This window comes from Hypomesus transpacificus, unplaced genomic scaffold (assembly GCF_021917145.1).
Source record: "Hypomesus transpacificus isolate Combined female unplaced genomic scaffold, fHypTra1 scaffold_51, whole genome shotgun sequence".
In the NCBI taxonomy this organism is placed as follows: domain Eukaryota; kingdom Metazoa; phylum Chordata; class Actinopteri; order Osmeriformes; family Osmeridae; genus Hypomesus; species Hypomesus transpacificus.
Window position 1 is genome coordinate 1016854 of NW_025814024.1, and position 26024 is coordinate 1042877.

General features: G+C 43.6%; 1 protein-coding gene across 7 annotated transcripts in view; it reads right to left on the reverse strand.

The window, feature by feature from the left end:
- The window catches only part of psd3l (pleckstrin and Sec7 domain containing 3, like), a 288227-nt gene that overhangs the window by 16840 nt on the left and 245363 nt on the right, over positions 1-26024 (reverse strand). For 5 of the 7 annotated variants that reach the window (XM_047017245.1, XM_047017244.1, XM_047017247.1 and 2 more), the window contains exons 11-12: positions 24336-24517; positions 9573-9643 (exon numbers count right to left, since the gene is read on the reverse strand). In XM_047017245.1, the coding sequence (XP_046873201.1) occupies positions 9573-9643; positions 24336-24517 (253 nt within the window). Of the gene's footprint in view, positions 1-8810; positions 9205-9572; positions 9644-24335; positions 24518-25672; positions 25784-26024 lie in introns of those variants that run through there. The other 2 variants (XR_006955809.1, XM_047017246.1) reach the window with 2 other exon arrangements.

A 26024-nucleotide genomic window follows, 5' to 3' on the forward strand; every position in this document is an offset into this window, starting at 1 on the left:
TGCTACTTACCAGTTTGTGATAACGAGCCAGGCCACAAAAAGCTGTGTGGCTAATGATGAATATAAGGTTACGTTACATCAACGTTTACTCAGGAACGCGCAAAACTAAGGGTGAGGGGTAAGGGGTAGTATCGGGATTCGGCCTTGGGCTCAACCCCTCAAAGACTTGGTCTTGTCTCTGTCTCGATACACCCTGGTCTTGGTCATGACTTGTTCTCGGTTTAGGTGGTCTTGACTACAACACTTAAAATTGCAATTTAAACTAGAGAGGGTAACATTTCTGGGGAAATTGTAGGGTGTGCTTGCGTTGGTTTCAGAGGGGTCCGTTTATTAGGGTTCCTCCGTCAGTGTTACGGCCTGCCTGTGGGCCTTTTGTGTACTGTTCGTTGCCCCATCGTGTTTTCCCCTCCCCTTTTTGTTCTCCCTGTCGTTGTCCGCAGGTGTCTGTCCGCAATTGGCTGTGTTGTTCCGGGTCTCGTCCAATCCGGATCCCGTCCGTCTTCCTCGCAGCCCTTAAGACCCCATCCGTCTTTGGAACGGGAGGCTGCCTTCCTCATTCTGTTTTGTGATTACGTGTATGTTCTGTCGGTAGCAGGTCCTCGTGTTTGTTGCCTTTAGTGTTGTTCGTTTTGTCGTTCACAGGAGAGAGGGGACAGGTAAGCCGCCCATGGGTATACACTCCCATCACGCAGCTTACTCCCTTGTTACTTCATTAGGCAAGGAACGGTGCCGCCCTATGTAATTTTGTTAGAGAGGCATTATTTGGGTAGGCAGGGTATTTAGCACTTTTATTGTTTTCATTCCTTTGGCACCGTTCATGGTCCCCTTGTTCTCCTGTGATGCCTTTTCTGTTTGTAAAATAAAACGCACGGTTCTCTACATACACCTTTGTTTGTGTTCGTGTTGGCTGCTGGTTGTTAGTCCCTCCTTTAACCCTAGACGTCGAGCCTTAGTTTGTTCAGCCAGGGAGGGTCGTAACACATTGGGGGCCCGTCTGGGATCCACTGGGCTGTCCGCCGTGGTACCGGTCTGCTGCAGCTAGCCAGGGTTGTGTGTTTCGCGTGTTTCTGTGTTCTGGGGTTGGTCGAGGCGCCGACCATCATACAGCGGTTTTTGGACGCACCGTCCAGCGACCTGCTGGACCAATGCCGCACGGCTGATTTGTGTGCGTTGATCGACCACTATGGTCTGCCCATATCGAAGGGCAAAGTCAAGCCGGTGCTCAGACAGAGTGTTTGTGATGCACTGATGGAAATTGAGGTGCTGCCTTCCCCCGAAGCAGAGGCTGGCGTTGAGGCTGGTGAGGAAGTAAAACCCCCGTCCTCTCCGCCTCGAACGCCCAGCTCCCCGCACCTGTCATCGCCCCTGTCGCCGGTAGGAGAGGGCTCCCGCGTTAGGGTTCGCATTGCCCGTCTCCAGATGGAGAGGAGTGACAAGGAGCACGCTCGGAAGGCCGAATATGAGTATAAGCTAGAGGTGAAGAGGCTTAAGCTTGAGGGTGAGTTTAAACTGCGACAACTAGAGTCGGAGGAAAAGATAGCTCTAGCTCAGGTACGGTCGCCTCCTTCTGATCCTGGGCAGCCTCGTGCTCCGCCTGCCCAGTTTGACATCACCCGGAACATTTCCTTAGTACCGCCGTTTCGGGAGTCCGAGGTTGACTCATATTTTAGTGTGTTTGAGCGCATCGCAGCCACACTGAACTGGCCCATGGAAATGTGGCCTCTGCTATTGCAGTGCCGGCTGACAGGGAAAGCACAGGAGGTGGTTTCGGCTTTGCCTCTCGAGGACAGTGTGAAATACGACTGTGTGAAGGCTGCTGTTCAGCGGGCGTATGAGCTGGTGCCCGAGGCTTATCGCCAGAAGTTTAGGCACCACAAGAAGAGTCCACACAAAACGTTTGTGGAGTTCGCTAGAGAGAAGGAAACCCTATTCGACAGGTGGTGCATGGCCACTGGCTGTGACACTTTTGCTTCTCTCCGTGACTTAGTCCTGGTAGAAGAGTTCAAGAACAGCCTGCCTGATCGGCTAGTGGTCTACGTAACGGAGCAAAAGATGGCGTCCTTAGCCCAGGCTGCGGTTTTGGCTGACGAGTTTGTTCTTACCCACAAGACAGCGTTCACCCCTGCCCCTGCTACAGAGCCGGCCACCCGGGGTGCTGCGCCCTCGCACAGCCCCCGTTTCGCAACCACCCCGCCTCGCCGCACAGGTGGAGAGCGGGAGTGCTACTATTGCCATCGAACAGGTCATGTTATAGCCGACTGCATGAAGCTACAGCGGAGACCGGTCCCTCCTCGTCCCGACCAACACCCTAAGCCTGTGGGCTTGCTTAAACCCCTGTTTCCGGTCCCTTCCCTAGCTCCACCTAGTGGTTTCAAACCCTTCATTTTTACCGGCTCTGTTTCTCTGTCCGACGATAACCAGCAGCGTGTTCACGTTCAGATTCTGAGGGACACGGGAGCAGTGCAGTCCGTTATCCTCTCGGGTGTGCTGCCCTGGTCTGTTGAGTCCTCATGCCACTACAACGTCCTGCTTCAGGGTATAGAGATGGGTTACGTGCCAGTGCCTTTGCACTACGTGCACTTGAAGACCAAGCTAGTCACTGGACGGTTTAGAGTGGCGGTACAGCCAACTCTCCCTGTAGCCGGGATTTCCCTGATACTGGGGAACGACATTGCAGGGGGTCGAGTGCTGCCAGTGCTAGAAGTGCTTGATGTACCACAGGTGCCCGAGGAGAGCCCGCTTTACTCTGTGTTTCCGGCATGCGTGGTGACGCGTTCACAGTCCCGTAGGCTGGGTGATGGAGTGGTAGGTTTGGATGACACGGTGTTGGGCCCCGTTTTCCGCGAGGACAGTGTAGCTGGTTTGTCCTCCTGTAGCACTGACCGGAGGCACACGGGCCCCCTCGAAGCAACGAGGGAGGTGTTTCCTGTGTCCAGAGAGCTCTTCGTGCGTGCGCAACGAGAAGACCCCTCTTTGGCCGGCTGCTTTTCGTCAGCGGTAAACCAGGTGGAGGCTAGGGAGCAGGACACTGGGTATTTCCTGGAGGATGGGCTCCTGTTGCGCAGGTCGGCCTCCCACAAAGGGGAGGATGAGGGATGGAGCTCTGTGTTTCAGATAGTGGTGCCGCTCGCTTTTTGGTCGGATGTACTAACCCTCGCTCATGACCTGCCCTGGTCAGGGCATTTGGGTGTCACCAAGACGTACCTTCGGGTACTACAACATTTCTTTTGGCCGGGTCTGAAGAAAGATGTGGCAGGGCACTGCCGAACTTGCAGAACCTGCCAGGTAACCGGAAAAACGAACCAGGTTATTCCCTCCCGCTCCGCTCTGCCCTATCCCGGTGATGGGAGAGCCGTTCGAGCGCGTCATAGTTGACTGCGTTGGTCCGCTACCGAAAACGAGGTCTGGGAATCAATACTTACTAACAATAATGTGTGCTGCCACCCGTTACCCAGAGGCCATCCCTCTGCGCAGGATAACGACCAAGGTGGTGGTTTCTGCCCTTACCAAGTTCTTTGCCACCTTTGGTCTCCCTAAGGTGGTGCAAACCAACCAGGGGTCGAACTTCCTGTCCAAGGTGTTTGCCCAGGTAATGAAGACGCTCGCCATCAAGCACCAAGTGTCCAGCGCTTACCACCCGCAGAGCCAGGGTGCGTTGGAGCGTTGGCATCAGGCGCTAAAATCGATGCTAAGAAAGTATTGTCTAGATACAAGCAAGGACTGGGACGAAGGCGTGCCTTTTGTGCTCTTCGCGTCCAGAGAGACCATACAGGAGTCGCTAAAATTCAGCCCAGCCGTGTTCGGTCATACTGTTCGTGGTCCGCTGAAGTTATTGAAGGACCACGTTATGTCCCACATTCAGGGTCCCCGTCCTGTGCTTGACTACGTTAGTCAGTTTAGGGAACGGTTGCACGGGGCGTGTGACCTGGCTAGACAGAACTTGGAGGTTGCTCAGGGGAAAATGAAAAAGCGCTTCGACGAAGCAGCTGTTTTGCGTGACCTAAAACCCGGTGTCGAGGTCTTGGTGTTGCTGCCAGTACTAGGTTCATCTTTCTCTGCCCGGTTCTCCGGCCCGTACGTCATCGAGAAAAAGCTCAGTGAGACCGACTATGTAGTGAAAACGCCCGATCGCAGGCGGCAATCACGGGTATGTCACGTCAACATGTTGAAGTTGTTCCATGCCAGGGAACCCGCGGCCCCAGTCGTGCCGGTGTTGGGCGTAGTCGTTGACGACTCTGAGGACGATGTGTCTTTGTTGCGCCGGCTACCCCAGCCAGGAGCCCGGCTTGACAACTCGGCAGTGCTGCGCTCTCTGCCAACGTACCTCAAGCATTTAGACGACGCAGAGAAGGTCGACTTGACACGGTTGATCCGGGGATTCCCTGGGCTGTTTTCGGATGTACCCTCACGCACGACTGTGTTAGAACACAATGTCGATGTTAACGGAGCTTTGCCTCTTAAGCAGCGTGCCTACCGCGTCAACCAGACCAAGCGTCAGGTTATGAAGCAGGAGGTGCGTTACCTTTTGGAGAACGGCTTGGCCACAAACAGTTCCAGCCCATGGAGTTCTCCATGCCTGTTAATCCCCAAACCAGATGGGACTTTCAGGTTCTGCACCGATTACTGGAAGCTGAATGCAGTCACCGTACCGGATTCGTTCCCGTTGCCCCGTATCGATGACTGTGTTGACACAATAGGGGCTGCCACCTACGTCAGCAAATTGGACCTGCTGAAGGGATACTGGCAGGTACTCCTCACTCCCCGTGCTTCCCAAATGTCTGCCTTTGTTACCCCCGACAATTTCCTACAATACACCGTTATGCCCTTCGGGATGTGTAACGCCCCGGCCACTTTCCAGCGCCTTATAAATATCGTGTTGTCAGAGGTGCAGTGCTGCACCGCCTATTTGGATGACCTAGTGGTTTACTCCCAGAGCTGGGAGGAACACGTCTCAACAGTATTCGAGCGCTTGGCTCGGCCAACTTAACCCTGAACCTAGCTAAATGTGATTTTGGGATGGCTACTGTCACCTATCTAGGGAAGGAGGTCGGCCGCGGTCAGGTGCGCCCGGTGTCTGGAAAAGTGTCCGCGATAGAAGCGTTTCCACCACCCACTACGCGCAGAGAGCTCCGTCGTTTCCTGGGTATGGCGGGTTACTATCGGGGGTTTTGCCGCAACTTCTCCACCGTTGTCGCTCCGCTCACCGACTTACTGAGCCGTTCAGTGATGTTTGCCTGGTCTGATGCGTGCAAGTCTGCTTTTGCCACTGTCAAAGCCCTTTTGTGTAGCTCTCCTGTTCTCTCTGCCCCAGACTTTAGCAGGCCCTTCAAGCTGGAGGTGGACGCGAGTGCTCTGGAGGCAGATGGGATTGAAGACGCAGATGGGATTGATCACCCTGTCTGTTACTTTTTCCGGAAATTCTCCAATTTAAATAAATACTAAGGGTATTTAGACCTTTTATTGTTTTCATTCCTATGGCACCGTTCATGGTCCCCCTTGTTCTCCTGTGACGCCTTTTCTGTTTGTAAAATAAAACGCATGGTTCTCTGCTGGTTGTTAGTCCCTCCATTAACCCTAGACGTCGAGCCTTAGTTTGTTCAGCAAGGGAGGGTCATAACAGTCAGGAGGACCCTATTGTAATTGTTGGTATTATTATTAGGGTTCCTCCGGTAGGAGGGAACCTATTGTTATTGTTGGTATTCTTCTTATTATTTTTCTTCTCCTTGCGCCCCAATATCTCAAGAAGTCCCTTGTCATAAATGTTCTAATTTGGCACATTGATATTACATCCAAGTGGTCACCCCCACACCAAATATGGGTCACATCGGACCGTAGGGGGCGCCACAGGCCATGCCAGAAGTCCAATTTTCAAAGTGATGGCATTTCCACCTTATTGCTCCAATTCTTCTGAAACTTGGTGTGCATGCCTCATTTTTCATGAGGAACAAAAAAGCCTCAAGGACCCATAAGGTCCGCCATGATGGATTTTCCTGTACAGTGATAATTTGGGAAAACATTCAAAATTCCTCTTCTCTTGAACCAAAGGTCTAATTGACTTGATATTTGGTACACATATGTATCATTGACGTGTTTAAAAATTTCACTTAAGATAATTGAATCAAGTACAAAATGGCTGAAATGGGTGTATTTATGTATATGTCCACATTGCCTCAATATGTTTGTGTCACCAAATCAAATGTATTTTTGAAGGATGGTTCAAACCTAATAGACTTTAAGGTTACATGCCTTTGAAGTACCATGCAAAGTTTCACCTTGATATGTCAAAATATGACTGAATTACAGCTGTTTGAAATTGGACCAAATCTGACAATGCTCGCCATTGGAGAAACAGCTTTTTTGATTATCTTTATTGAACTTTGTGTATTCCATGGTTTTAAATTTTTTATTCTGACAAAACAGTTTCTAGTCTTCAGATAAATCCTCCGGTTGTAAAACATAGCAATGCGTGTTTATTTGAGCCCATCACAACACTCCAATCATCTGTTTAGCGAGACTGTGTAAACCACTGCAAAACAAGTCAGGTTCACCACAGTAGCTAGCTACTTGTAGTCTACGCATGGTAGAGATAACGCTAATGGTTATCTCTAATGAAGTAAATTGATTGTTCAGGTGGATTCCTTGTCTGTTGCACAAATTCATTTCAGTAACCTAAGCCAGGACACATCCCCACTGATGCTAGGCATGGTTTGAAATTCCCTTCCATGACAAGTTATGGCACTCCAAACAACCTTTTTAAAAAACTATAAGTAAGTTATTCTTTACAGCAGCAACCCAGTCATCCCGTTGTCCCATTTTCATAGGAAATGTACATCAGTTTCAACTTTGGCTGAATCTAACAACGCTTACCACAGGAGAAACAGCTTACTTTTTAATACAGTTACTGAACATGACACTATTCAACACTGAGAATAGCTCATTGGGCTGGGATGGTGACCTGTAAAGTATAAGGTAGTAGGTTGGAATCCAGCCATTATCTTTTGGCCTGTCATCATTTTGATTATCTGTTTAGTTCAATAGGATGACATCATTTTGAAATACCATGCACAATTTCATGCAATTTCACCTTGAAATGTCAACCGTTTCTTAACCTTTGTCCCAAAGCTGACCAAAGCTTATACTCTGCCCTTTCTATTCATACGATCTCAACAGTTGGTGTGTAGCAGAGAGGATAGAGAAACTGACTTGTAACCTTATGCTCATGAGTTCAAATCCCCATTCAGCCTGTTGTTGGCCAAACATGAAGTAGTTTTGCTCTTTTGTTGTCCAACTCTCGATCTTCTAAAGTGTACATGTTTATAATATTTTGCGGAGGAACCTGCATCGCTGCTTGCAGCTATATTTATTATTATTTTTCTTCTCCTTGCGCCCCAATATCTCAAAAAGTCCCTTGTCATAAATTTTCTAATTTGGCACATTGATACTACATCCAAGTGGGTACCCCCACACCAAATATGGGCCACATCGGACCATAGGGGGCGCCACAGGCCACGCCCAAAAGTCCGATTATCAAAGTGATGGCATTTCCACCTTATTGCTCCAATTCTTCTGAAACTTGGTGTGCATGCCTCATTTTTCATGAGGAACAAAAAAGCCTCAAGGACCCATAAGGTCCGCCATGATGGATTTTCCTGTACAGTGATAATTTGGGAAAACATTCAAAATTCCTCTTCTCTTGAACCAAAGGTCTAATTGACTTGATATTTGGTACACATATGTATCATTGACGTGTTTAAAAATGTTACTTAAGGTAATTGAATCAAGTACAAAATGGCTGAAATGGGTGTATTTAAGTATATGTCCACATTGCCTCAATATGTTTGTGTCACTAAATCAAATGTATTTTTGAAGGATGGTTCAAACCTAATAGACTTTAAGGTGACATGCCTTTGAAGTACCATGCAAAGTTTCACCTTGATATGTCAAAATATGACTGAATTACAGCTGTTTGAAATTGGACCAAATCTGACAATGCTCGCCATTGGAGAAACAGCTTTTTTGATTATCTTTATTGAACTTTGTGTATCCCATGATTTTTTATTTTTTATTCTGACAAAACGGTTTCTAGTCTTCAGATAATACCTCCGGTGGTAAAACGTAGCAATGCATGTTTATTTGAGCCCATCACAACACTCCAATCATCTGTTTAGCGAGACTGTGTAAACCACTGCAAAAAAAGTCAGGTTCACCAAAGTAACTAGCTACTTGTAGTCTACACATGGTAGAGATAACGCTAATGGTTATCTCTAATGAAGTAAATTGATTGTTCAGGTGGATTCCTTGTCTGTTGCACAAATTCATTTCAGTAACCTAAGCCAGGACACATCCCCACTGATGCTAGGCATGGTTTGAAATTCCCTTCCATGACAAGTTATGGCACTCCAAACAACCTTTTAAAAAAACTATAAGTAAGTTATTCTTTACAGCAGCAACCCAGTCATCCCGTTGTCCCATTTTCATAGGAAATGTACAAGCAGTTTCAACTTTGGCTGAATCTAACAACGCTTACCACAGGAGAAACAGCTTACTTTTTTGTACAGTAACTGAACATGACACTATTCAACACTGAGAATAGCTCAATGGGCTGGGATGGTGACCTGTAAAGTATAAGGTCGTAGGTTGGAATACAGCCATAATCTTTTGACCTGTCATCATTTTGATTATCTGTTTAGTTCAATAGGATGACATCATTCTGAAGTACCACAAACAATTTCACCTTGGTATGTCAAAATATGATTGAATTAGAGCGGTTTCAACGTTGGCTGAATCTAACAACTTTTACCACAGGAGAAACAGCTTACTTTTTTATACAGTAACTGAACATGAAAATATTCAACACTGAAGTGTTTCGGGCAATATTATCTGCTCAGATTCAGCCAAATGCTTCAGAACTCATAGGACGGCGCTTCACAGTGCAGATGGACAATGACCCGAAGCATACTGCGAAAGCAACCAAAGAGTTTTTTAAGGCAAAAACTGGAATGTTCTGCAATGGCCAAGTCAATCACCTGACCTAAATCCAATTGAGCATGCATTTTACTTGCTAAAGACAAAACTGAAGGGAAAATTCCCCAAGAACAAGCAGGAACTGAAGACAGTTGCAGTAGAGGCCTGGCAGAGCATCACCAGGGACAAAACCCAGCGTCTGGTGATGTCTATGGGTTCCAGACTTCAGGCTGTCATTGACTGCAAAGGATTTGCAACCAAGTATTAAAAGTGACAATTAGATTTATTATTATGTTAGTTTGTCCAATTATTTTTTGTATAGCCGCAATGAGGTGGCCAAGCAGTCAAATGACCCATAAAACATTTTAGACATCCTCAGAAGAGCATAAGAAGAAGAAAAGGTAGATACACTTAAGTGGCTCCGCAGCTTCGCTGCTAGGCCACCAATAATAATAAGAAAAGGTAGAAACATTTAAGTGGCTCCGCAGCTTGGCTGCTTGGCCACCAATAAGAAAACTAACAATTTCAAAACCTCCTTGTGGAGGATTCCTAATAAAGTTTGAAAATGGGATTTAAGTTCACAAATAAAGGTTATGTCAATGTCTTACCTTCTGCAAGTAGAGAATAATTCCTTTGAGAACAGCATAGAAAGTTTTCCAACCTCGTTTTCCTCTTGGTGCTGAAAAAGAAAGTGAAACAGTTTCACTATGAGGTAATGGAAATGTCATGTTTACACGTAAAATGTTGTAATGAACATTGGTAGTACAAGTTAAACTGTTCTTGGCTCCTTGCTCAGACACAAACCAGTTACCAGGACATTATTCTCCTGTGACATTGTCACCAACAGCAGATCAAAACAAATTCCAAACCTCTCTACAACCATGCTTACATTAGTCAAGATCATTCCCTTGAAAGAGTGAAAATGTGCGTAAAAAACTAAATTTGAAGTGGGTTCAATCCAGAAAGATTTAGGGAGTGGGTGTATTCCTCAAGTGAGAGAGATTTGCTTTGAGAGCAGCCATTAATATCCTTTTATCATATTAATTATTCCACCTGTCCGGCAGGGAGGACTGGTTGACACATGGCTTGTACTTTATACAAAGCAGGGCCAAAGACTGCGATTCCAGAAAATACTTTAGCACAGAGTCAAACCTTCAACATGATAATAATCTATGCACCTCATTAAGACACGGTACTGCAGACCACATTAACACAAGAATGCCAGACTTTGCATTATGACTCCTCATTCAATACCACTATCTTTCTGGATGAGCTTCAAAAAGTTGACACAAGACACTCTCCTCCTCCCCATGGGAGGGAGAAGGGCCAGCCAAATGGCCCACCCTTAAGCAAACCTTTTGAAATACCAATAACAAATATAGCTGCAAGCAGCGATGCGGGTTCCTCCGCAAAACGGCATAATATCATAAACATGTACACTGCAGAAGATCGAGGCTTGGACAAGAGAGCAAAACGACTTCATGTTTGGCCAAAAACAATTCTAGACTCTCAGTCAATGCACAACAAACTAAAGTCATGTGAGCAACTGGGCTAGTGCAGCGTTCATATTCAGCTCCTTGCAAGAAAAGCCTGTGAGGTTTAGCAGCCGACTCTCTGGTCCGATTAAACTACACAACATGCACAATCAGGGTGACCAACAAGATTATATTAACTAACCAACAATAACATTACAAACATCTAACTGAACGAACACAACAACTGAAATCCCTCGCAAGGCAGTTGTAACCAAACTATTTTCCACAAGTCTCTGCGTTATTGGACATGCCGCACTGCATGCTGGGTACCCAAGGGTGCTGACGCTGATTATCTAGCAGTGCTCCGACTGCGTGATATGAGTATTAGTTTTTTGTCAGCTTTGGGACAAAGGTTAAGAAACGGTTGACATTTCAAGGTTAAATTGCATGAAATTGTGCATGGTATTTCAGAATGATGTCTGCCTGTTTAAATAAACAAGTAATCAAAATCATGACAGGCCAAAAGACTGTGCCTGGATTCGAACCTGTGACCTTATGCTTTGCAGTACAACGTTTTTCAACATGCGCGAGTTTCTGTAAAAAAACAAAGATGTATATCCTGTAGCATGGCTTGTTCGATTCGGCCAAAGCTTAAACAGCTCAAATTCAATGATCTTTTGACATATCAAGGTGAAATTGCGCATGGTATTTCAAAACGATGTCATCCTGTTTAACTAAACATATATTCAAATTTAAGACAGACTCAGTGTGGCTGGATTTGAACCTACGACCTTATACTTTGCAGGTCACCGTTCCAGCTTGTTGAGCTATTCTCAGTGTTGAGTATTGTCATGTTCAGTTACTGTACAAAAAAAAAGCTTTTTCTCCAATGGTGAGCATTGTCAGATTTGGTCCAAGTTCAAACAGCTGTAATTCAGTCATATTTTGACATATCAAGGTGAAATTGTTATGGTTCTTCAGAGGCATGTCACCTTAAAGTCCATTAGGTTTGAACACCCAGCATTCAAAATGACATTTGATTTAGTGACACAAACATATTGAGGCAATGTGGACATTTATATAAATACACCCCTTTCAGCCATTTTGTATTTTATTCAATTGCTATAAGTAACGTTTTTAAATATGTCAATGATACATATCTGTACAAAATCTCAAGTTAATTTGACCTTTGGTTCAAGAGAAGAGGTATTTTGAAGGTTCTCCCAAATTATCATTGTACAGGAAAATAGATCAGGCGGACCTTATGGTTCCTTGAGGCTTTTTTGGTAGCCATGAGAAATAAGACATGCACACCAGGTTTCAGAAGAATTAGAGCAATGGGGTGGAAATGCTATCACTTTGAAAATCGGACTTTTGGGCATTTCCTGTGGTGCCCCCTATGGTCTGATGTGGGCCAGTCTGTGTTTGGGCCGTAGTTGTGGCATGTTGTATCAATATGCCAAATTTCAAAACTTTTTACCAATGTGTTCATGAGATAAATTACTAGAATAATAATAATAATAATAATAATACCAACAAACACAATAGGGTCCTCCTGACAGAGGAACCCTAAATATATCCAGTACTGTTCATAATATTTCCATTTACTTAATCATTGCAATAAATCATTGTGTATAATTTTTGCTCACATAATCTTTTCCGTTATGTTACCTGATCCGCTCTACACTTAGAATGAAGTCATTCCTTCATACTGATAAGATGCATAATAACTAGATTTCCTCAATCTCCCTAAACCAATTTTGAGGCAGTGCCCCGACTTATTAATACTTGAGAAATTAAGTATATTTATTCTTCAATGACCACACCCCACTACACTACCATACTCTAAATTGTGTTCACTATCTGTAATTGCGGTCACAAGTTTTATATTGTTTCTCCATTATGTGGCATCTTGAGCAATCATACATTTGGGATGTCACTTCCTGTTAAGTGTATAAAATAATTGATGTCCGCATATTTAAGTTACCTAAGGTTGAGCTAATTGGAGAAGACGGTACAAGCTGTATATCCATCCACTCTTAGTCCACAAGCAGGCAAAAGTGGTATGTTGTGTTTTGTTTGGTTATTATTTTAGTGTTTATGAACGTATGATTGATTGCTGTGTGTCTTTTATTCATTTCTGCATAGGTCTACGGTGTTTTGGTGTCTATCTTTGTCGGCGCAATAAAGAACATCAGTGTAAAGAACCTGGACCTTGGATGTGTGACTAAGGGCGGCATAGTAGAACACTTGCTGCATCGGTGAAGTCGAGGATCAGAAGTTACCTTTACGTTGAGGTCGGCAAGTAAATAAGAGACCTTTAGTGATTGGCAAAGAAGTAACGCATTCCAGGATCAATTTCGTTTGAAGGACTAAAGCAGCTAGCAGACAAGTAAGGCTAAGCAAACAAGCAAGCTCTTAAAGTTGGTGTCTTGGAAGTCGCGCAAGTAGCCTCTGTGAACTGTTGTTGGAACTTTCTATCTCACGTCCTCCCGTGCGTTCTAAGATTTATGGATATCGAATTCATCAAATTGTTTCTAGGGTATCTTTAGGATTTGCCATTTTGAAAGTTTAATTGACTAATGTTGTGTGAATATTGAATGCTAGTTTCTATTGCTGTGTTACACTTGACTTGCATCGTAACCTAGTCTGACTTGGATGCTATGCTATGTTAAAGGTTAACATCTCAATTTGATATTGCATTGTAATGTAGTCTAACACTGCTGCTGTATAGACTATTTTAACTCAGACTTCATTTATATTTCCATTCACATTCGCCTTAACTGACACATTAGGTTTAATGTTCAAACACTAACGTTGCAGTTTACTGAATAGCCTACTGATGCAATTTCATTGGCTATTTTAATAGCAAATTAGCTTAATCCTCAAACTTAATTTTGACACCAGATAGTAATTTAACATGTCAGACACTAGTGAAAAGACAAATCTTCCTGACCCACAAGATAAGAATAAGGAACAAGTTGATGAAGGTAAACAAATTGAAGAGTCTACACAAATTCAACAGACACACAAAAGCCCAGATATTGATGATTCAGTTGAAACCATAGACATTTGGAAAAGTCAACGCACACGCACACTCACTGAAAATGGAAAGGTGTTGCAAGATGCTAAACTGAATAATGTAAGAAGAGACTTTGAATGCACATATACAAGGTGGAAGTATCACATCAATGGATTAAAAAGATCCATTAAACACAAAGAAGCTCCAGAGTTTATTTCTGAAGTTGTCACTACCCTTACTGCCCATCACGTTGATGTTAACGTCATTTATGATCGAAACAGAGCTATTGCAGTGCCTGACTTTGAAATGAGAAGAAAAATAACTCATGTAATGCCATTACCAAGACTGCAAATGAAAAGGCTCAGTGCTTCATTAATGTTGCTGGTGATCCAGAAGACATACCATGGCCTAAGACTGACTCAGTGTTTGGTTGCACAGAGTCTACCATCGCTTCTCTGCAATCCTATTCTGCTTCCCAGTTTTCCGATCGGACCTCTCTCAAGTAAGCACAGAAAAGGCAGCAAGCGGCAGCCGAAGTGGCAGCTACTCAAGAGGTGCTTAAAATCATGAAATCTCAACATCAATATGAGGAGGAGATTCAGGAACTTGAAGCAGAGGAGAAAAGAGTGACTGCTGAGCAAGAAGCAGATGAAAGAGCGATGGAAGCAGAGAAGGCCAGGCAAAAGGCTCAGTTTGTAGCAGAGAGCTCTGCAAGAAAAAGGAGATTGGAGGAAAAGAAAAAAGAAGTGGAACTATTGGAGGAACTGAAAAAGTATAATGCTGCACAGGCCAGACTACAGGTTTATGCTGGGGAAGAGCCAGAAGACCTTTCTGCTTTAGCCTCTCTAGATAGATAAGGCAGTTGTGTCACCGCACTCAACTTGCCTGGACCTCTTGTTCCTCCACTTGTGTCCGTGCAAGGTAGGGTCCCTTCAATTAGACCATCCTTTCCCCTCTTACAAAGCTCCAGTCATGCAGCAGCTGTACCTCAAGCAGACATACTAGCTACTGCACCTTCAGCTACCAATGACCTTGTGAAAATGCTTGCAGTGGCAATAACAGCTAACAGGATTCAGATTCCAGAACCTGCTGTCTTCTTCGGAGATCCCTTGCAGTACACAGACTGGAAGCTGTCCTTTCAGACATTTCATTAATTTATTGTAAGAATTTGACAGCTCAAGAAAAACTAATTTTTCTACGTAAGTACGTAGGTGGCTTGGCCAAATGAGCTATTGAGGGATATTCCTTAATCGGAACACAAGATGCCTATCGTGATGCCTGGGACAAACTTGATGACTGCTTCGGAAATCCCTTTATAGTTGGCAAAGCATACAGAGACAAGATACAGTCATGGCATAAGATTGCTTATAAAGACTGTAAGGATCTTCGTGAGTTTGTAGACTTCTTAATGAGCGTTGAAACTGTCATGCCTTATATTCAGGGCTTGCAAACTCTGAATGACTGCGTTGAAAATCAGAGAATCATCGCCAAGTTGCCTGACTGGTTGAGTTCCCGTTGGAACAGAACAGCTACAATCTTTCAAAATGAACACAAAGCCTTTCCTGACTTCAAATACTTTGTTCATTTTCTCAACAAAGAAGCCAGGATTGCCTGTAATCCTATCACCTCATTGCAAGCATTAAAGCCATCAGAACAACTAACTTTTAACAATTAACTGCTGTTTAATGTTCAAAATCCGGTTTAACCTGGCCCCCCCACCACTATGCAGCCTAGTCAAGTTTAGAACACCAGCAACCAGTGCTACTCGAGGGGCAGCAAGAGGAGACTGTGTTATTCCTTAAAAAAAAGTGTATTTGGACAGTCGGTTTTCTCAATTAGGTCAGCCCGGGAATGGAACCATCTCCCTCAAAACATTAGAGAATCAATCTCATCCAACTGTTTTAAAAGTAATCTCAAAACATGGTTGATAAATAACCAAAAATGTGATCACAAGTGGGTAAGCAGTAAAACTTGTATTTTTTTTAATGTTTGTATTTATTGTCAATGTTATGTTTGATATATGTTAATGCCTCTTTTTTAGGTTGTATAGCCTTTTTCCCGCTGGCAGAGGGACTGCCAATGGAAATTAGCCTTTTGGCTATAATTGGGTGCATTTACATTTTAATGTTTATGAATGTACACTGTCCTTTTTGATCAAATAAACAAGAAAGAAAGAAAGAAAGAACAAGAAGGGTCTAGACAAAGTGATCCAGATCACAAGCTTCACAGAAATCGTAACTCAAGCGCCAAGGCGTTTACCACAAGTTCAAGTGAGAAGAGCAACTCTGTGTGTGTTTTTTGCAAAAGGCATGGACATACTTTGCATTCATGTCGAAAGATCATGGAAAAGCCTCGTGGGCCTCATCTCTGACAGTGACGAGTCAACCTACAGAGAGGAGGTTGACACCCTGACATCATGGTGTCAGGACAATAACCTCTCTCTTAACATCAGCAAGACCAAGGACATGATTGTGGACTATAGGAGGCGGCAGGAGGAGGAGCATGCACCCATACTCATCAATGGATCGGAAGTGGAGAAGGTCAGCTGCTTCAAGTTCCTCGGGGTGAACATCAGCAATGATCTCACCTGGTCTGTTCACACGGACAAGGTGGTCAAAGCGGCCCGTAAGCGTCTCTTCTTCCTGAGGAGACTGAAGAAGTTTGGAATGGACTCAGTCATCCTCACTAACTTTTACAGATGCACTATCGAGAGCATTCTGACTGGTTGTATCACAGTGTGGTATGGGAGCTGCACTGACAGGGACCGCAAGGCCCTACGAAGTGTGCTCCGTTCTGCTGAGTTCATCATCGGCAGGAAGCTCCCAGCCCTACAGGACACCTACCACACACGTTGCCTAAGGAAAGCCGGCAGGATTCTAAGAGACTGTTCCCACCCATCCTTCAGTCTCTTTACCCCGTTGCCTTCTGGCAGGCGTTACCGCAGCATCCGGTCGCGCACACGCAGACTGGACAACAGTTTCTACCCAAGGGCCATCAGGCTTCTGAATGGACACTGATATGGACATTGATTTACTGCACACTAGTCACTTATACTCTGTCACTTTCAGCTACTGGTTGCACTATCAGTAACATTGCACTACTGTACCTCACTGTACCTCGCCACCAGGCTCCTGTATGGTCATTGACTTAGTCACTGATCTGCAAATTTGCACTATTGTACTGTACTCCACTTAGGTTAGAATAGGTTCTAGGGTTGAAACAGGTTTTATGTGCATTTAGGGTTAGTATAGTGTACTATTTATTGTTATCTGTAATTTAGGAAGTTTTAGTATTAGGGTTAGTATAGTCGATTATGTATTGCTATCTGTATATTTAGGAAGTTTCACTTATTTAAGCTCAGCATAGATGTAAATTATGTTCCGTGTACTTATATGTTATGTTATGCCAGGTGCTTGCGCTGTCTTGTCTTAAGAATTTCAGTGCCCAGTCTAACCTTGTGTTGTTCTGTGTACCTGACAAATAAAATACTTGAACTTGACTTGAACAGCCAGTTGAAGAAAAAGTGAAATTTGTTCAATCAGAAAAACTGTGCTTTGGCTGTCTCAAGATCGGTCCCAATTCCAAGTGCTGCACATCAAGAAGTGTCTGTGAGAAATACAACAAACGTCATCCAACCTGTCTGCATCAAGATTGGGAGAGAAACGTAGGAGTCAGATGGCTGAGCGGTGAGGGTATCGGGCTAGTAATCAGAAGGTCGCCGGATCGATTCTCCGCCGTGCCAAATGACGTTGTGTCAAGGCACTTCACCCTACTTGCCTCGGGGGAATGTCCCTGTACTTACTGTAAGTCGCTCTGGATAAGAGCGTCTGTTAAATGACTAAATGTAAATGTAGAGAAACCCAAGACTCAGAACTCACCAAAACACCCTGGTGAGCCAAGGGTCTGTAGAAAGAAGGCCTGAGCAACCCGATAACCATCTAGAGACGCAGCAAGCAACCTCCAACAGAGTCATTCAGCAGAAGAAAAGTACTCACGTCGTCAATCCTTCCTGTGTACGTGTCAACAGCAGCTAATCCTGAGGAAGAAGTTTTGGTGTATGCCTTGCTCGACACAGAGCAACACCACTTTTATTCTAAAGGATATAGCTGATCTGTTGCACGTCAAGCAAGACCCTGTGAGACTCAAGATCTCCACAATCACGTCAAGAACAAAAGTTGTGTCGAGTCACAAGTTGTATGGACTACAAGTAAGAGGCTTAATGTCTGAAGAAAGAATCAATCTCCCAGTAACATACACCAGAGAATACATACCTGCCAATAAATCCGACATACCCACATGCTTAACTGCAAAAGGTTGGCCTCATCTTGAACATCTAACTGATGAGATGCCATCTGAACTTGACTGTGAAGTGGGATTGCTGATTGGCTATAACTGCCCCCAAGTCTTGCTTCCAAGAAATTTCCACTTTGTGTGCCGGACTAAAGTGAAGGAAATACTTACTCCAGCAGACAAGGTAAAAATCTTTGAGTCCGATTTCACAGAGAGGACTGGCGAAGACGTAGCTATGTCCCAAGAAGACATGCGTTTTTTAGCCAAGCTGAAGCAAGGTATCAAGCAGGAGGAAGACGGGCATTTAGTGATGCCACTGCCCTTCAAAGAGAAAAGGCCGATTCTGCTAAACAACAAGGCTTGTGCAGAACATCGACTTCAGTGTCTAAAGAGACGCTTCAAGAAAGATGGACAGTACTATACAGACTACATGGCCTTCATGGTGGATATTATTGCCAGAGGCGATGCAGAAAAGGTTCCGGAGTGGGAGATTAGTAGTCCGCCAGCCTGGTACATCCCTCACCATGGGGTCTATCACCCCCAGAAACCTGGCAAGATCCGTATAGTCTTTGACCGGGTTTCCCAGATTCGTTAAAAAGCTCTTAACGCTGAGATCTTCTTAGGTACATTCTAAGAGCGTTCCTCAGCGCTCTTAGAACGTTCCTAAGAACAGACCTGCAAACTCCTCAGAGTAAAAAAGGTGTGTCGCGGGGGTGGGGGGGGTGTGCCCCTGGCTCAATTTTTTTTATGATTTTGATATGCAAATGACACATTTCTGAGCGTGACTTAAAGGCCATATTGCAGGTTAAACCTCACTGTTGATAAATGGGTACATGAAGCACTCAAGATATGTATATCATTAAAAAAACAGTTTTTGCTGTTAGCATTAGCATATTAGTTCAATTTGGTAATGACATCACGTTGGGGAGACGTGGAGGAGACTAGGCATAGATATCCATAGACATAATATAGATATCTATGGAGACTAGCCTCAGATTAGTACTAGAACTATGGCGAATGACTGCAACTCACCAGGACGCTTCACCAACTCATTCTCCTCGGACCATCTAACTACATAAAACATTTACACAATTTCTACAGAATGAAACACTTTCTGTTATGTACGCTATTGCAGCTTCGTCCCAAGATCTCTACAGACCATGCAGCTAATTTAATGCTCAACACTTGAACACGGGGGCATATTTGAAAGAGGAACTAGAGATTTATGGGGGAAATTGTAGGGCATGCGTCGGTTGCAGATGGGTCAGTTCATTATGAAACAAGCCCAACCCCCCTTTGAAACTAGCTATTTTAACAACGTTGTCACCAGCAGTATTTTTCAGATGGAATCGCGATTCGAACAGTACCATCTGCTAACTGAAAATATGCAGCCAAACACGTAAATAAGCTTGATATTTATTTAGGGGGAAATGGCTAATTCAAAAGAAGTTTGCTGGAAGCGATCATTGTCAGTAAAAAAAGCAGACCCTTTGGTCTCAGTCTAGAGCCCTGCATGGAGAAGCTGCAAGAAGAATCTACGAGCTGATGTAGCCCCCCCACCCCAAAAAAACCTCTCCTGTTCTACACAATTTACGTAAATGACCCAATTGACCAAGAAAACGGCGATTGTCGCCGAAAAGCGACAAGTTTGCAGGTTTGTAAGCAGCTCTTAACGTTAAGAGCTTCTTAACGGATCTGGGAACCCCGGCCTTTGAGTGGTCTGCAAAATTTCATGGCACTTACCTGAATGAACATCTTCTGACTGGACCAGACCTTACAAACACCCTTGTAGGAGTCCTGTGCCGCTTCCGTAGGGGTCAAGTGGCCATCATGTGCGATGTAGAGCACATGTTCCATCAGTTCCATGTCACACAGGAAGATCAAGACTTCTTCAGATTCTTGTGGTGGCAAAAGGGTGAGTTGGAAGCTCAGCAGTATTCCGAATGAGAGTCCCCCTGTTCGGCGCTGCCTCCTCGCCTGGATGCGCAAACTTTGGACTCAAGTATCTCGCTGCTAAAGGTGAGGGCAAGTTCAGTCAAGCTCCAGTAAGATTCATACAATGCATCTTTTATGTCAATGATGGTCTGACATGTGTCGAAACAGAGTCTGAGACTATCCAGCTTGTGAGAGAAGCCAGAGACCTCTGCAAGTCTGGGAAGCTCCACCTGCACAAGTTCATCTCTAACAGTAAGCAAGTGGTTGCTTCTCTCCCGAGAGAAGAATGTGCTGAAGGCGCAGCTGACTTTGACCTTGCCCTAGGAGAGTCCAAGGTAGAACAGGCACTTGGAGTGCAGTGGTGTGTGGCATCTGACACATTCCAATTCCGAGTGACCGTGAAGGAAAACCCATTCACCAGAAGAGGTGTTCTGTCAACAGTGGCCTCAATTTTTGATCCCCTTGGTTTTGTGGCACCCTTCATTCTAGTTGGGAAAAGAATACTGCAAACCATGTGTAGAGACAAGGTAGGCTGGGACGAGCCACTTCCAGATGACCTCAAGCCACATTGGGAAGCTTGGCTTCAAGACCTCCTTGATCTGTCAGCAATAAAGATATCCTGCTGCTATGTGCCACCAACAAGATGTTCAGTGTCATGAATTGCACACATTTTCTGATGCCAGTGCGACCGGCTATGGAGTCTGCTCTTACATTAGGACTGTGACCCTGTCTGGTGAAGTGCATAGTACACTTGTCATGGGCAAGGCCAGAGTGGCACCAACGAAAGTGACAACCATCCCCAGATTAGAGCTGCTGCCGTCATTGCCACCAGAACAGGTGATCTGCTTAAAAGAGAACTGGTATTGAGTCAGCTCAGTGAATACTATTGGACCGATTCCAAGGTTGTTCTTGAATACATTAACAATGAGGCAGGACGGTTTCATGTCTTTGTGGCAATAGAATTCAACAGATCAAGTCAAGCACACAACCTCAACAATGGAGGCATGTGGTTACAGAACCTAACCCAGCAGACCATGCCTCTCGTGGACTCACTACAAAGGAGCTCATGTAGTCAAATTTGTTCACTGGGCCAAGTTTCCTGTGGCAAAGAGAACTCCCCAAAGAAGAGGTCAAGGTGGGAGTGAGTGATGGCGACCCAGAGCTCAAAAAGGCTCAAGTCCACACAACCAAAGTAACGGAGCTGATATCTCTGTTGGATCGCTTGCAAAGGTTCTCAGACTGGAGTAAAATGGCGAAGGCTGTAGCAAGACTCGAGCGCTGTGCAAAGAATATGAAAGGGCTGATAGAAAGATCAGAGTCCACATCACTTGATGAAAGACGAGATGCTGAACAATTCATAATCCACTTAGTCCAAGAAGAAGTCTTCAGGGAAGAAATCAAGGCTCTTAAGCAAGGGAAAGAGGTGAAATCAAACCAGTTTTCCAGACTACACAAGTTAGGTCCATTTGTGGATGACCAGGATATTCTGCGGGTGGGAGGAAGAATGACTCGCGCAGCACTCCATCCTTATGTCAAGCACCCCGCTATTCTTCCTAAGGGACATCATGTTTCTTGTCTACTCATAAAGCATTTTCATGAACGGATTTGCCATCAAGGTCGTGGCATGACCATGAATGAGATCCGCTCTAATGGCTTTTCGATTCTGGGATGTAGCAGTGAAGTGTCCTCCATCATCTACAAATGCGTGAAATGCAGGAAGTATCGCAAATGCTTTGAAGACAAGTCATGGCTTATCTACCGCCTGAAAGATTAGAACTAGGGCTGTGAAAAATAACGCGTTAACGCGTTATGATTAAATAACAGGATTAATTCGTTATTTTTGTTTAACGCATTTAACGTAATATAACCACAATTCCACCCAATCTGCAACTTCTGGATGAGAAGTTCGTGTTCCAAAAAAACGAAGATGGAACATCCAATAAAACCAGTGATATGCACACTCTGAGGCAGGGCTCCAGACTGCGACCAAATGGTCGCATTTAGCGGCCAGTTTTTGAGACAGTGTGAGCATTTTTTACAAGCACTCGCGCATGTGCGACCTACAAATTTTGAATTCATTGGGTGTGCACAATGTCAGCACACGTTAGCAACAACGCATAGATCGACGTTCTAGTAAGACAGCGATATCAGCTTTACTTCTGCATTAGTACCGTAGCTTAAAGTCTAGGAAAGTTGAGGCTATTTTTCGCTAGGTACCTATAAACCTAGCTAAAAGTCTTGGAATGTTTAGGATATTTTTCGCTAGGTTCCTACGAACATGTCTTAATCAGCCAGATAAGTGGGTGCCCCTTCATTCTTTTGGTGAGCAGTTTCACGTGCCCTTCTTACCCGGCGTCATGGAGCCTAGCAGCTAAATACTTATTTAGCACTAGCGTTGCTACTGTATCCCTGCCTGTGTTTGAGCTGTTAAGCTGTTATACTCGGCAAGTATCGTGTTGTGGTGTCGGAGGACTGATCGAAAAGTGCATCATACATTTAAGTCATTTAGCTCAGACTTGCATGTACAGTACGTAATGTCACATTAAATAATGTATTTAAACTCAAGCTTATATGGTGCGTCGCAGGGGCGATTCTAGGATCAGACCTTTAGGGGTGCTCAGCCACCAATGAGAATGTGACATGAATACAGTGCCTTGCAAAAGTGCTAAACGTAAACCCCCTTGCTAATATAAATCCCTAATTTCACTGGATAACAATTAATACATTTATGTAAAATGTTTACATAAAATATTGAATGAAAAAACGAAGGATGTCCCTTTCTTCATGACCAGCATCAAATGATAATAAACAATATATTTAAGAAAATATTAAAAAAACATTAGGAGTGCTTGAGCACACGCAAAATCAAAGACGCACACTAATGACAAAAATTCGGAAAATCGGTAATATGTAATTAATCATGATTAATCCACAGAAACCTGTGATTAATTTGATTAATTTAATCAAATCATTTTTGTATCATTTCACAGCCCTAATTAGAACCTACCCCTCAATTTACATACAGTGGAATGGTCTGTTTAGGGCCATTCTATGTGAAGGATGGAAGAAAGGAATTGAAGCGATATGGCCTTCTGTTCACTTGCATGTGTTCTAGAGCTGTTCATATTGAAGTGCTTGATGACACATTTCTTAACGCATTGCGTTGCTTCATTTCCATCCGTGGGAGTCTCTCAGAAGTAACAATGAGCAGAGGTTCACCAATCTGCGAAAACACGCATCTACATACTGTGGAACCATTTCAGAATAATGCTCCTCAACGTAAAATTAGGGGGGGGATCAGATGGCTGAGCGGTTAGGGAGTCGGACTATTAATCAGAAGGTTGTTTGTTCGATTCCCGGACGTGCCAAATGATGTTGTGTCCTTGGGCAAGGCACTTCACCCTACTTGCCTCGGGGGGGAATGTCCCTGTACTTACTGTAAGTCGCTCTGGATAAGAGCGTCTGCTAAATGACTACATGTGAATGTAAATATTAAGAACCTGGACCTTGGATGTGTTACTTAGGGCGGCATACTATCATTCATTGAGGTACTATCATATTATTTGTTGTACACAAATGCCAGGGATAGGAATTTAGGTTTGCTTTCATCACTGTCCACATTTTGGCAAGCATAAGTACAGTGCAAACAAGTCTGCAGCTTTTAGCTTGGGACATAAACTTATAATAGCCCAAATATAACTGGTTTCTGAAATACAGGGGACTAACGCCAATTCCATCCATTTGTGTCTGCATCTGAAGTGCTACCTGAGAGTTTACATTAGGCAGCAATTTTATTATTATATTTTAATGACCTATTTGTTACCATTCACACATCACCATCTTAAGTCCAACATAAATCTTTAGAGGAAATTATCAGCATCCTGGAGAGTAGAGGGTTATCAACTTTTCCACTTTTCACCAAGATGGTTTCAATGAAGATTATCAAAAAGCAATGAAATACAATTTCACATTAGACTTTTGTTGTTTTGTTATTTTTTAAGGTTTTTAACCAGACCAGAGTTGGCTCTTAATTACTCTGTGACAAAATTGAATACATAGTTGATTACATGATTGCAAGTCATCATCAATGGTCTGTGGTAGCACACCCATCAGGAATTCAAGAGAGTGAAGTCAAGTACCAAATGACTACTTTAAAGTATTATGTAGTATATTAAGATCTGCATTTTTACAGATGTTTCCATGTAGCACTTTAAAAACTTAAGCAAAATACAAAAAATGTCTAGGTCACTGAGAATATGGGTGTGTATGTGTAGACAGATGAAAAGTTGTTTTGAATTTAGGCTGTGAGATAGAAAAAGATGACATTAAAGAGTGTGTAGAATTCTGATATTGACTGTGTGTGTTTGTGTGTCTGTGATGTATCCATCACCAATTGTTGGATAGCAAACACATTTTTCTGTAATATTTTTGAAGGGTTATGCAGGGAACAAAACACATTTTGTGTAATTTTGTATATTTTACAAAACAAAACACTGCTCTTTCCTAATGTAATACAGTGAGATGTAAAATTGTACAACACAGCTGCATTTTAAATGTAATATGCATGTATGTGCCATTGTAAAATGGTGCAAATTGGACTGTAAGGTGAACTTCAACTTAGGTAATAGTGAGGCTAGTCAGTAGCTTACTTTTCTTTCCATCCATGTCAGCATGGATCTTGCGTGCCAGGAAGCCCGTTTTATAGATTGCAGCATTGGGGTCGTGAGCGATGTCCAGGAAAGGGTTACTGCCACTGCTGATCCGGGTGATGCTTTTAGTCTGGGCATTGTCTGCTAGCTCAGACAATGACTTTTTGAGCTCGTCTCCATCTCTGGAGACAAAAACAAACAAGATTTTCAGATGGATTTTGGATTTGAAGAAGTGTTTGTCAGATGCCCAGACTCTCCTTTATAGTGTCCTCCCATAAAGATGTTTTATTGGTTTATTTAAAACCTCTTAAGGTTGTACTAAACAATGCAACGCACAAAACTACTCTTTATATATTTACACATGCCATATATAGTTGGGAATATCATATTCTTCTGATGCTATTGATGATGACCATATCAAGATTGAACCGCAAGAGCAAGTACAATCAACGTCTTTGTCCAACCACCAACATGTAAACAAACAGAAACCAGAGTGGACTACCTATCGAGCCTCACAGTTGACCACTTATACATAACAAAAATGGTCTGGTTACATTGTCAAAGGTCCAAATGATCCAATCAAGTATTTAAATATTTAGTCCAAAACACAGTATTACATCCATAAATACCCATGGGCTCTTGTTCCCTCATTCTAAAGTGGTCACCTGTGGGGTATTCCAGGTAGCGGGTTTGGTGAAAACTTTTAGTTGTTTAACCCTGAAAAGGGGCTTACCAGAAAGAGAGGTAACCTCATGGTTTAGTTTCCATGGTAACTTACTCCGTGAAACTAACCTGCTACCTAGCAGGTTTTCCATGCCTCTACGTCAACTCTGCGTTTCTACATGATTCACCATGTACCATCCTGTGACTGGTGTTTCAGCAAATATATTTCAAGATTGTAGGGGGTCAATATTGGCCAAACAACAAAAACTAATTCCCCTATGGTTTGAAGGAAGATGGGAAACTGAAAAGTGTATTAACATTAACCAAATAATGCCAATACCTACCAATGGAATTACATTTATTTGACTATGTGTTCAATTAGAGGAAAAATGGTCAAAACAAGGTTAAATAATATAATAATTTAATCATATTGCAAATGAATTAAATCAATGAAGGGTAACTCTTACCTACTCTATCATGATTATTGTAAACCAGAGATAACAAGCAAGAGGTGAGGAAGAAGGAGTAGGACAAGCCAGAGCGAGGAGAAGGTCTCAGGAGATCAAAAATCCACAGAACAATGATTCACATTTCCTTTTATACCCAAGAACAGCTACAATCACACCACAATCTTGACCCTTATCAACATGACTAGCAATGCTACTGTCAGTTACCCAATGATGTGTGAGAGCCATCGAGTTGAGACTCCATCCAAGATCTCCATATTTTCCCATATGAGAGGTGGGGGCAGGTTGATAGCCTTATAAGATCAGCCTTTCTTCTGCCTTAAGTAAATCAAATCAAATGTATTTGTATAGCCCTTTTTACATGCAAGCATATCACAGAGGGCTTGCACAAAGAAATCTGTGGTATGGCAGCATTTACATTTACAAAGTACCGGGTGATTCAAAAAACGTTTAATGCAAACTGCCAACAACGGTTTATTTTTCAGAGTTTGACGTCGAATATGATGTAGCCTACCACCTGAAAAACATAAGTTGGCCTAGCCCTAACTTCGCTCATGCT